Source organism: Anneissia japonica, unplaced genomic scaffold (assembly GCF_011630105.1).
Source record: "Anneissia japonica isolate Jap-2015-1 unplaced genomic scaffold, ASM1163010v1 scaffold2617_len527014_cov191, whole genome shotgun sequence".
Taxonomy (NCBI): Eukaryota; Metazoa; Echinodermata; class Crinoidea; order Comatulida; family Comatulidae; genus Anneissia; species Anneissia japonica.
The window spans coordinates 29,199-41,875 of record NW_022714155.1 but is presented as its reverse complement, the minus strand read 5'-3'; the positions used below and the strand labels follow the sequence as shown (position 1 = coordinate 41,875).

Sequence of the window (12,677 nt, the reverse complement as noted above, 5' to 3'; positions counted from 1 at the left end):
GTATATATATATATAAACGCTGAACAGCCGACGATATTCAAATATAATATAAATTAATCAATAATTATATACGACTATATTTACGTTTGTCAAACACTGAGATATTTACTGCTTGTTCTTAAATTTTATTATCACCGTTCAATGCAGTTGAAATGGTTAATGTAGTTACTTTATATATTATCTGAGCACGTACCTCTTCCATCACCACATCAAGGCAAGGTGCTCTAAGACCAGTGTGTTGCCAGGCCAGGTAGGCATCTACTCGTGCTCGGGCTTGCAGGTCTGCTGGATACCAGTGGTCAGCTACCTTGTATTTTGCAGCGAGATACCTCAATATTGCGACACTGTATATAAAATGTGCAAATCAAAGGTGCAAAGAAATACGGACGTTTAGGTTTACACGTTTCGCATGGTGACGATTCATATAATGTGTACAGTGCGAATCGAGCAATTCGAATAGAGGGGGCCCAGGGAAGGATCGACTTTCAGAGATAGAGGTAAATACCACCTCAGCCCAACCATCGTTTGGGCTGAGTAAGAACATTGCAATTCTGGCAACTCTGGATGCCGGGAAATTGCGCTCTCAGACTTAAAATCATTTGCATTGTTTTCGCCATATTTTCATCATTTTGAAAAAATTAAGCGGTGGGGGTGTGGGTGCGCTGACCCCCCCCCCCCCCTTGAATCTTCCTGATGTACCCTATGATTAAGGCACTCAAGTTGAACAGCCGATCTTTTTGCATCAAGTCAGCACTACCCTCTACTATACTCTCCCTTTTTGGAATAGTGATCCATTCGCTCTACAAAAATAGGATGTTCATTTTCCTTGGTTTATATTATTTTTCGCCTGACACCCATTATTTGTTTTTAATTTGCATACTTGTACTGTGTATGAATCTACTTGTTGGGCCTAAAAATATGTGTGATTAAATAATATTACCTTTCGCCGAGATAGAAATCGCCATCTTTAATCGTCGGAACAACCTGGGCAGGATTGAACGATGTGTATTCAGGACTTAAGTGATCTCCTATTGATAAAATAATATAGTATTATAATCAGTGACACATATACTGATGCGCAGCCTTTTATCCATTTTAGTAAACCTATAAATCACATTTTATTAATTTATTTATTTTATTTATTTATTTAACCAATACACATTAACAATAACAAGGTGCAGTACAATAAATTTTGGTCAGGGGCAGTTTAAGCACAATTTTACTACAACTCATTGAGAATCAGCTGCCCCATTTATAAATATAAACATAAAAAAAGACATTTAAATACATACAATAAATAGCATAATAAATAAATCATAAATCTAAAATTCAAAGTTGTTCTTAGGTACTTTACATAAAATTATATATCAGTTATTACATACTAAAAATGTTTTTTTTTTTTTTTTTAAATTACCGAAAGGGACATGTACTACGCAGGGAGAGATCCAGGGCTACGACCGCTCGCCCTCCCAAGAAAGAGAAACAAAAACACAGAAGAAAATGAAAGAAGAAATGAGAAAGAGGGCAGCGCGGTAATCCAAAACAGGCTAATTTTTTATTTAAATACCATGTTACAGGCAGTTTCTATGATCAAGCACTTCGAAACAAAAATCTCGAACACTAGCATCTTATTTCTCCTACCCAGATATTCTCTGGATCCGCCCCTGCTAAAAATATATGCAAAATTGTTGCAATCAACTGGTTTTGTAATTCATCCCCAGTCTAGCACAACGAGGGATTTTAAAGAACTTGGTTTTGTGTAATAAAAATATAAAAATATAAATCCAACTAATAGTTGAGTAACTAATGATATGTTTTTGTTTATTCTGAGTACTCTGTTTCCATTATAGCTTTACAAAAACGATATTTTTTTTCATTTATACAATTTCGAAGCTAAATGAAATTACTTCTATACAAATGTCTTAATTAAAATAAAATTGTTTAAATATTATTTTTAAATTTCTTTAGCTAACAAACAGTATAGGCATATCTTCATATATGCCTATACCGTATTCATGCATAAGAACCACTGTAACCACAGCAGAAATATTTGCTGATATACAGATACTGTACCGGTACTGAAAAAAAAAATATATATCTTAAATTTATTACCATTTATTTTAGGAGTTTATGCAAAGAATAACGTGCATAGGAACGGTATTATTTATACATCTGTCAATGATTGTTGTCAATTGCATTTGGAATACCTTTAAATCATAAAATTCAGAACAATAATAATAGTAAATGATAATTTATTATATATCAAAAATTACCCTTTTTCAGTTGTATATGTTTCCCTGTGTATGCGATCCCATTCATTTTACAAAAGATCAAAACGGCTCTGCTTGGTTGAGATACAACGTCGTAGTAAATTGTTAAAGACATCTTTTTATCTTGACTACACTGATCACGAAATGAGAAAGATTACACTCAACTATTCTATTTTATGACCACGTATCTGGAACCAGTGTGGTATTTATATATAGCAGCCAACCAGGATATAATGCCGCATGTTCTGCATTGTCATCATGACTTAGGATTATATTAAAATCATTCAAACTTAAACGTTCCGCTTCAAGGCACTTATAAGCCACCTTGCTAAAACCGCATGTTATATTTTTCCCCCGATTTGTCCAGCACAAAAACATAATGTACGGCCAGTATGGGACAAATTTCCTTTAATGTCTAATCCGAACTCTAGTGAAGAAAAGAAGTCCTTTTGAACATTCTGCAATTGCAATCAGCAGGCAGGGGGAAAAAGTCTACGTATCCATACCACTCTTTCGCACAAAAATGACAATTTAGGGGTTTCAAAGGCATATTTAATCGATTTTGGAATCTACTAATATGTAGAAAATACATATAGGCCTATACATTTTTTTCTCTCCGGCGAATCGTGGTTCTGCCCCTCCCCCGGTCCCCGCCGACGCCACCTCTGTTGGTTGGTATGCTTAAGGTAAAAAAATAAGGAAACCTTTTCGAATGTCGTGCAAGAGTTTCGTATCCTCTTTGGCAAAATACATTGGGCTTACCCTCAACATAAAGGTACGTCTACAGCAATAACTGTGAATAAATGCTATACTAATGTGACACTGGGGCAGACCAACCACATCTTGAACAATGACGAAATAGCACCGATAGTGCCAATATTTTTGATTATGAAGTTCATGTAAACCAATTAAGTTACCACAACAAAACTGCATTTCTATTTTATTTAATCTACAAAGGTAAAAAAATAAAAAACAATAAACAAGATTTTGGTACGATTGTTGTTTAACATGCATAGATTTTTTTTATCCTTTATACTGGGGATCGGGAGATTGGTGGGTAGCCTGTTTAGAAGATATCTTTAGTAGGCCTATTGGTCTCCCACAGGGCCCAGCTAAGCTTTATAAACAATAGTCCTATGATGAGGCTTAGGAAATAGAATCGTTTTTAGTCGTGGGAAAAAGTCCTGCTGTCACAGGAATTGAACCCAGGACCCTGGATTGGAAGGCAAACATCTTTGCCACCAAAGCTATTCAAATCCACTCAATCCATCGTCGGTATAGGATAAGCCTGGTATGACTCGAGTGCTGATGAAAGAAATTATAAGAAGGCCATCGTAAGCATGCATAAGCATAATAGAAATGGTATGATAATTTTACGTGTGACAAATTTTAAGTGGTTTGGCCTGTGTATATGGAGCATTAAATACAGTTTAAAATGTTGAAGAAAGTATTGGTTGTTTATGAATTTTTCTTTAGAAGTTGCCAAAAAAAAATGTCGTTTTCGCCTTTTAGTTTAGATATACAGTATAGGTTTTCTGCGGTGTCCTTTTATTCTGAATCCCCTCATGCAAATGTCCAAATCAACACTTGCTGACAGGTATCCAAACAGAACATGATACATCTTGGGAAGAGGCCAAAACAAATATAAGGGACGCAAAGCCTGCATAAAACGATTAGAAAAAAATTATACCATAGAAAAAGCATAGGGACTAGGCCTAAATGTAGGACTAACGGATACCGGTACATAATGATTTGGTACGCATCCGCTAGGTCAAGATGGGCCAATGTTATTATTATCTATGTACTCATTATTACTTCCTTTTATGATTTTATTGTAGACATCAAGTTTATCTCATTCACCTGCCAATTCCGTTTTACAATCCTCTCCCCATTCAACATTGGCCATTCGGCTTACGATTAAAATTGATGAATAATAAGTAAGTCTCATGACGCACCGAGCTAAGATGTTGCAATGTATACCCATGCACGGTGTCAAGGCCAATATAATAAAAGGGTTATTGTATATTACGCTAACAAAGCGCTACGGATTTGTATAGTAAATATGCAATAACGATGGCGGAATTTTGGATTTCCCCTTATTTTTCTCATGCAGTTAAATGTGGCATACAAAGCCACGTGTTAAGCGATCCAATGCATGGTGCAAATACTCCAAAATTTGATTTTCTATGTATCTAATACTCATTTACTCTGGGATTTTACTTACCTTTTTTCTCAATTTTCAAATAATTTAAGTTCAATTCTTTATTGCTGCAAGAGGCCACAAGCTTATTTTTTTAACCCCCCCCCCCCCCGCCAAAAAACCCCAGATAAAAACCCAGTATGCCTAGACAAACTATGCACCATGGACGTTACTCCACCTAGGTATTGATCCGCATCCTTACCTAATCAAAGTATGTATCAAGGGGTAGGAGAGGGACTTACTTCGGTTGGTCCTAGTAACCCTCGTCCCAAAAAGAATTAAACGTATGCATCCACTAAGGTATCCGAAACCTCAACAAAATTAAGCTATGCATCATGTGATAGGAGCGTTTCTTGGCTAACGTCCTGGTACCCGCATATCCCAACATATCTAAACTAATGCCTCATTGGGTAGGGTCATTTTTGTCCACTATATTTGTGCTAGTGACCACCATACTCCCATGCAATTGATAATCATGGTTGAAAAGAGTGTCTAGCAGATTTTAGAGGAACTGGAAGTTAGGAGGACATACAGAGTGGTGTAGAGGGTTTTACAATTATAGAAATACAACTGGTACAGAGAGAAATAAAACCTGTTTGATTTCAAATGGAGTAATATGGAATCTGGCAAACATGTCATGATAGGTCGAGTAAGAAAATCGTGTCAGAAAGAAGTTTAGGAAAATGAAGCTCTATGCGCTGAGAAAAATAACAAGTTATCGGATAGTCGGCCATAAATACAGCAAGAATATTCGATTGCTGGTTGAATGTGAGATTGTTGCTGGTTGAATGTCATTTGTGCTGGCTGAATCATATAATCAAAAACCCTGAGGTTTGTTACTTAGACTAACGGAAATATTCAGCACAGATGGAGATGGAGGTACCGTACTCGCGCGAATAAGCGCCCCGTTCGAATAAGCGCTCCTCGTAAGATTTTTTCAATAATCCAATCAATCCTGGGACTGTGGTTGTTGGCAAGATTTGAGCTGTAGAGTGGAAACACATTCTTCTTCGGTCAATATCAAAATGAGGATATTTCTCTTGGACAGATGAGAGCTCCGATCCCTGGACAGACAGTATATTTCCAACTTTACTTTTTTTACATATTTGTCTATGCCTAGTCCTACTCCTCTTTTTCTTTTTCCGACCTTTAGCACATTCTCATCTGTGTTTTCAAGAAAAAATACAATGATCCTGCCATCCCGCTGATCTCAATCGGCCGATGGCTAACAAGCTAACCACCACCACTAATTGCATTTGCTATTTTGCTGTTATGTAAATATTCACGCATTCTTGTCATGAGCCATGTTCTATGGACGATTACTGTATCCTTTCCGCCTAACCACCATTCGTAATGTCCTTATATAGGCCTAATCTTTTTTCATTCAAAAAGTGCTTCTTGAATTTAATAATTTCCCATAAGAACCCTTCGATTTTCATCTATTTCCATAAGCGACCCCCTCAATTTCCACTCTGTTTTCATAAGCGCCCCTCAGAAAGTGCAAAAATATTTTAAGCGCCCGGGCGCTTATTCGCGCGAGTACGGTATGTTTTATGCCTACCAAAGCCTCATTTTAAGCGGTTTACGATATGCGGAGTTTATTAGCAGTTCCTATAACAGTTTGCGAAATCACGTAAAATAATTAATTCATATTATTTTACCTGTTCATAATCAATCTAGTAAATGCATTGAGATTGGTTTAAGCTGAGACAACTAAGAGCCCAATCACACTTGAGAGTTACGTCGGTCAAGAGCCGCCTCAGCGCCGGTCCAGGGTCGGCAATTTTTAAGTGTGAACAATCAATAAATGTTTTAAGCCGGCCCTGAGCCGACCTAAAGTTAATCCGACTTTTGATTTGGCTCAGGTCCCGCAATGCGGGCTCTGGGCCGACCCAACTTTATATCTGAACGTAAGCCGAACCAGGGAGTTCTCCCAGGCCGAACCTCAGCCGGCCCAAGTTCGCTCTGATTGCTCGATTTTGACATCTTATCTAACCACAACATTTATTCGAACTGACTTGCGCGAAAACACCAATGAGAAATAAAATTGTTAAGGAAACTGTATAGTAATTTGTATTTAGTTGAACCAGGGAGTTGTTATTTAGAACAACTCCCTGGTTGAACAATTGTTTTTGAATAAAAGTTTTTATATAAGGTCTCCATATCCCTAACTAATTATTACTCACAGCCTCCGTGCGAAGCATAAGCATCATCACAAACCAAGTTGTAGGCATGGGGAATACCACGTGATACAAAGCTTACGCATGGGCATTTTGACAGATGACGACTCTCTTTTCTACAGTTAAAGAATTCCAGTAGATTAAAAATATATTGGCCTATTACAAGCTCAAGAAACCCCGTTTTTGTATAGCACAAAATAATTTAACAAGTTCATATTCCAAAATTATAACACTGTATAGCGGTATCATTTTTTCTGTGAACGTCATCCTCACCAACCACGTGCGTTTTGTGCCGACGTTCGTGAAGCTACTCAAGTGACCCCGAGGACAGAAAAAAAAAAACATAATCGTTTGTTTTTGTTATGAGCGAAGCTGGTTCTAAAAAGCGTCAAAAATTGTTTGAGAATGAACCTAATATGAAAATAATTATTATTGCCAAATAGATAGATCTCGATGCTACTTATTCACAATCAGTGTCTCCGGTCTGTGGCCAAACATTGACAGCAATATGCCTATATAGACAGTTTACAATATACAGGTATGGACTTTCGAAATCGCGAGTCTGGCTTTGCACAGAGTAAAAATCGAGCTGCGCTAATTATAGGCTTTGGTTATAATAAGAATTATCGTCGCCATAATCATGAAGCAGAATGCTATCCGCTTAAAAAATCGAAAAAGTATAAGGACAATTAAAATTAGGTTCATGTTTCGCGAAAATTCCATGTGTTTATGCTAGGTTGTGATTTACCGTTCCGCCATCAAAATGCGATCGCCTCAACTTCCTGTCTTGCAATTTATCGACCCGGCCCAAAAGAAGAAGTGTGAACGTCCGTAAGGCGGCCCTGGGCCGACTTAAAACAACTTAAAACAATAACTGTGAACGGAAATGAAGTTGAGTCGGCCCTGAGTCGGCCGTAATTTAAGGAGACCCTGGGCCGGCCTAATAAGTGTGATTGGGCTCAAAGACACGCATAAGCAGGGCGCGATTTTTTCCCCGTACGAAACATTTGCATGAAACTCTACTCGGCTCGGATTGATTCGACTCGAGTGTCTTCCCAATGTCGCGACGCTCGAGTATTCTATTACCTTTACTGTACTGTTCTTTACATATGTTTACCTACGGTAGGCCTATGAAATCTTACCGATTTATGGGATGTAGGCTACGTCTGTAACTAACTGTGAGCTTCTTGTATGTTTGTTATCAAATGTACTACAACAACAACAGTTAGTACCCCCTTATAGTAGTACCAGTGGTAAATAGGTACATTCCTATCAAAGGCTAGAGCAAAAGAGGTTAAACTAGTGGGCCTAGTTACAAGCTGAGTTAGGTCCTACCTGCTAGCCTCCCCCCCCCCCATACTAGGCCCCTAGGCCTGACACAACAGTCACGCTTCGCATGCCATTGGCTGAAATTTTGAAACAAATTTAAAACATGAAATTAAAATGGGACGGTGAATATTAAATATAATATCATATATTATATAATATCACTCCGGCATTAATGAACTTGGCCTAACTAAGCCTTGTAATGTAATTAATATTAAATAATAATAATAATAATCATAATAATATTAAATAATAATAATAATATTAATAACAATAATAATAAAATAATAATAATTATTAAATAACCATATATAATTTCGCCATTAATTAACTTAGCCTAAGCCTTGTAATCAAGAAGCACCTACATTGTACTATATTAGGCCTATAATCCAAACTCCCTGCCTTAATTTTTAGTACGGTAATTCTAGGCGGAAGCAGGTTAACTCGGCCCCCAAGTCAACTCGGCGCCAAGTCAACAAACCCCCAAGTAAACTTGGCCCCAAGTATATCGTTATTGTCATTAGTTATTCTATATACCTTTGTATAATTTTTATTAATATCATTTTAATATTATTTTTATTAATGCAGTTTTAATTATTGTAAGTGCATGTAAATGAAAAGAAATAACAAAGGCAACGATTTAAAAACACTTTAATTTTGGCTTCGCATTCAAATCTCTTGGTAAATTCAGTAAATACCGTACACATTAAATTGGGGCCGAGTTGATTTGGGGCCGAGTTAACTTGGGGCCGAGTTGACACGAATTCGTCATGACATGGTACTTAAATAATTTTCCAAAACCTAGGCAAACTAAAAAATAAAAATGTTCACAGTATGTAAGTAAAATTCAAATAGGGCCTAACACTTTTTATTATTCGTGCAGCGAAATCAAATATTACATATGTCGCTTTAAACGACCCCATTATATTAGCATGGTAACATCAATGTGTTTTTTTGAAAATCAGACAACGAGCAGCAATCCTGTATCTCAGAAGTTTTGTGTACGTTTATCGTTGGTTGATGACCTTTTGACCTCCAGAATTGAGATTTTCGAGCCGAGTCAGTCGAGACAACCCGAGTGGAGTTTCATGCAAATGTTTCGTACGGAAAAAAAAATCGCTAACGCGGCTGTGTGTAGTGGTCACGTGAATGACAAAAGTAACGAAATTGGAAAATCCAATATTAGTGGGCGAGGCAAACTTCGATGGTAGACAGTTGCGATTCGTGTTGTTAATTAATCTGTACTTTGAAGTATTCTCTTTAAAGGTATCACAATATTTCGTTATTTTTTAGGCGTATGTGTAATTAATTACTTGTGAACACACGCTAATCATACATAATTAAGGTATACTACACTCTGACACATTTATATGGTACTTTGCTTTATATTGTCGATTAAGAACCAGAGATAGATACTGTAGATGAGCTGTAGACTGTAGAGGCATACCCTTGGACTCGCGCCCCACACCAGGCGCTACCCCAGTCTCCCCTACCCCATAATGCAGGGGCGTACGGTGAAAAATCTAAGGGGGGTCGAAACGAAAGCGCAGGGGGCAAGCTGAACTCGGAGCAATTTAGCGAAGCTTTCAGAATTCGCGGGGTGCGTTATTTGTGAGTGAAGCGAGCAACTAGGCTGGTGCTAGGGGGCCGCAAAAGGGGAAAAATTTACGTTTTTACGTTCTAGTGCATTAAGTTCAATACCAAGTCTGACAAAATAGGCCTAATTGTAAACGTAGTTTTTGGGCAACACCAGACTATATTCACTCAATATACCATTAGCCTATTGGATTGCGGAACTCCTGAATACGGGCCTGTGAGCATTTCAGATTAAAGAATTAAAAACAAAAATGTTTTTTTTTTCTTTTTCGTAGGATCGTCACACTTTTAATTAAAAAAAAAAGAAGTTATAAATGTATATACTGTATTGAAAAATAAACAATGATATAGGGAACATATAATTACTTAAAGTAACATTTTGTATGCGTTTATTTCTTAACGTTTTCCTTTCAATTTTATATTTTAATATATTTTTTTAACTTAGTTTTTCTTCATCGTTTTCCTTTCAATTTTATATTTTAATATATTTCTTTAACTTAGTTTTTCTTCATCGTTTTTCTCAATAACTAATAGTCAAACTACGCTTTAAGAGCAGTTGTCTGTAAAAATCAAAGAAATTTCAAAAATAGTGGCAGACTAAAAAAATGGATTTCTTTCAAATTTTGCACATGGCTATACATTTGTTAAGAGAAATCAAATATGAAGTTTTATTCACTTTGTGCGTATATTTCCATGGCAACGGGTAAATTTGTAATTTTGGCAATTTTTGTCATTTTTTGCTGTTTTTAAAAGTTAATATTAGTAATAATTTAATACAATATTTCTAATATCCTTATTGTTTATTCATCAAAAATAATGAGTGTGTGTAAGGTCAATACATTGGGTATCTGTTGCATATTTTTACATGTTTTTTGGATTTCGTACTTGGGAGATACCATGTTTTTAAAAAGGGGTGTTTTTCTTTTTTTTTTCAAATTATGAAAAACTTCCAAATTTTAATTGCTCATAAACCTCAAAGTGGTGCTTTTTTAGAACTGATTTTCTACAAATAGGCAGTTTAAATGCTCCCTTAGAGAATTCCAGTTTAAAAAATGTGGGTAATCGAAAAACGTCTGAGCAGTGTTGCCAGAAAAACTGGCATTTTTCATTTAAAAATTTATAATAGTAAAATTTACCAGTTTTTTCCCGCTGATTTATATATAGATTCCTTTGATTAGAACAATAATAAATGTTTTTTTATACCTTAAGTAATGTTGTGATAAATTTTCTGTTTTAGCGTTTAAACCCTTTTAAGGGTAGTTTATAATAATTTCACTTTATACATACCAATTTCTGTCAGTGGTGTCGCCAGTTAGACACAGCACCTTAACCTGCCTGGGAATACCAGTCCCTGAAAAACACCCTCTCCTCCCTAACCAACATCATGCAACAACCCTACCCCTTCTTGTCGGGACAAGTCAGGCATTATCGTGAAAAAATATAAACCTATGTGGTCGTGGTAGGGGTGGTGCCCGACAAGGAGTCCTATGTCCCAGATGGTGGTCCGATTAGAGCATTTAGGGGTTTCAATGGCTTATTTTATTCGATTTTAGAGTCTATTATTAATGTGAAGCTCCCCGACCTCAAAATACGCTGATGTATCTGCTGCAACTCTATGGAATACTCCCCCAGGGAGCTTGAGTTCGTGTTCCATAGGCATTTAATCCAATGACCGGGGGTAGTAATGTGAAGCGCTTGTTGGCGTTGTTGGTGTTAAGTGCTATATAAATCTAACATGTTGTTGTTGTTGTTGTTGTTGTCGTCGTCGTCGTCGTTGTTGTTTATAAAGTCCTACATAAGCTTCTGTGCACTAGAAAATCAGATAGTTACAGGAACTTGAATACAGACTTGATAATCAACCACTGTTGGACAAAGCAGAATTAGGTAATGCTAAAAGGCTTTCAACTGACACTTGCATATTCCCATGGTAGCTTTTTTATCTTCTAATGTCAAATCTTTCAAATAAATTTTCATTTGCTCCAAAAGCTGTCAGTCAACTATTATCTGCCATACAAGAAACATTACATTTACATTCATCAATATATATTTGCAATGGCCAAAAAAATTATTTAAAAATTCAACAATAGATCAATGTAGCAGAGTAGTAGAAATGGAGGAACTGTTGGCAGAGGATGGATAGACATTTAGAGAATATGGAAGAAATGAAGATTTGAAACTTTCAGCTCTACAAGGAGGCGGTAAGAATGCTAATTGTTATATTCGTAAGCGAGATAGATATTTAAGAACATGATCATGAGACTGAACAATTTGACAAAAAGTGAATGGAGTGAAATATTTAAATCTTGTGTTGTACCATGTATTACCATATTGAGCAAATGTGAACCAAGATCACAAAAGGGCTGTAAACGCGTACCCTATCAAAATGTTTTTTTTTTTTTTTATAAATGTAAATGAATAGAGCACATCATTAACTTTGTGATGAGGGCTCAATGACCTTAATCGGACAATTATGTGTAAAGTTAAGATAGTTTTGAATTATAATTATTCTCTACAAACTGGCATATAAAGTTTTGAGCAAAAGGGCTTTAAAAGTACTAAAGAAATTGAAGAAAAATCACAGTAGCAGTAAAAGAAACTCCTTAGCAACAACACAGTTCCCTTTGAGCTATTGATGAATTTAGTAGCCATAAGTGTTTTATTCGTCAAGCCTTGTTAGAGAGGGTGTTTTGTCGGGGTGTGGATGAAAAAGGGACGGGGTGGAGTTATGGCGGAGGGGTCTGGATTTTAAAAAATAAATTTAAAAACATTTTAAAAATACAACATTTTCAGAATTATGCAAGTATTTACAAGTAAAATGATCAGGATTTATATTGTTGCAAGCTACATTGTAGCATCGGGAGGTGGTAAACAAACTGTTTAAGCAAGACAATAATTCCTCCATTCGAACTACCGGTTCCATCATTAAAATACTGGTAGATCACATTAATTACTCTCTATATTCTTTAAAGTCAAAACATTTAGCGTTATTTATGCGTCCGCAATACTTAATTGTATAGTAGGCCTATACCTTTCTTCGTGACCAGTGATCCAAATCAAATTATGCTAAGGGCTGATGGGAAATTATGCTAAATTATACCAAATACC

General features: G+C 36.3%; 2 protein-coding genes across 2 annotated transcripts in view; one reads left to right on the top strand and one right to left on the bottom strand.

The window, feature by feature from the left end:
* LOC117108897 (glutathione S-transferase theta-1-like) overlaps nucleotides 1-2,460 on the bottom strand; it is a 4,543-nt gene extending 2,083 nt beyond the window's left edge. Inside the window, exons 1-3 of the mRNA XM_033251075.1 lie at nucleotides 2,274-2,460; nucleotides 941-1,028; nucleotides 194-344 (exon numbers count right to left, since the gene is read on the bottom strand). Of these exons, the coding sequence (XP_033106966.1) occupies nucleotides 194-344; nucleotides 941-1,028; nucleotides 2,274-2,385 (351 nt within the window). The 5' untranslated portion in view covers nucleotides 2,386-2,460. The remainder of the gene's footprint in view (nucleotides 1-193; nucleotides 345-940; nucleotides 1,029-2,273) is intronic.
* Nucleotides 2,461-9,181: 6,721 nt separating this feature from the next.
* The window catches only part of LOC117108886 (E3 ubiquitin-protein ligase TRIM56-like), a 20,319-nt gene continuing 16,823 nt past the window's right edge, over nucleotides 9,182-12,677 (top strand). The window contains exon 1 of the mRNA XM_033251058.1: nucleotides 9,182-9,242. The gene's annotated coding sequence lies outside the window, so the exon portion shown is untranslated. The remainder of the gene's footprint in view (nucleotides 9,243-12,677) is intronic.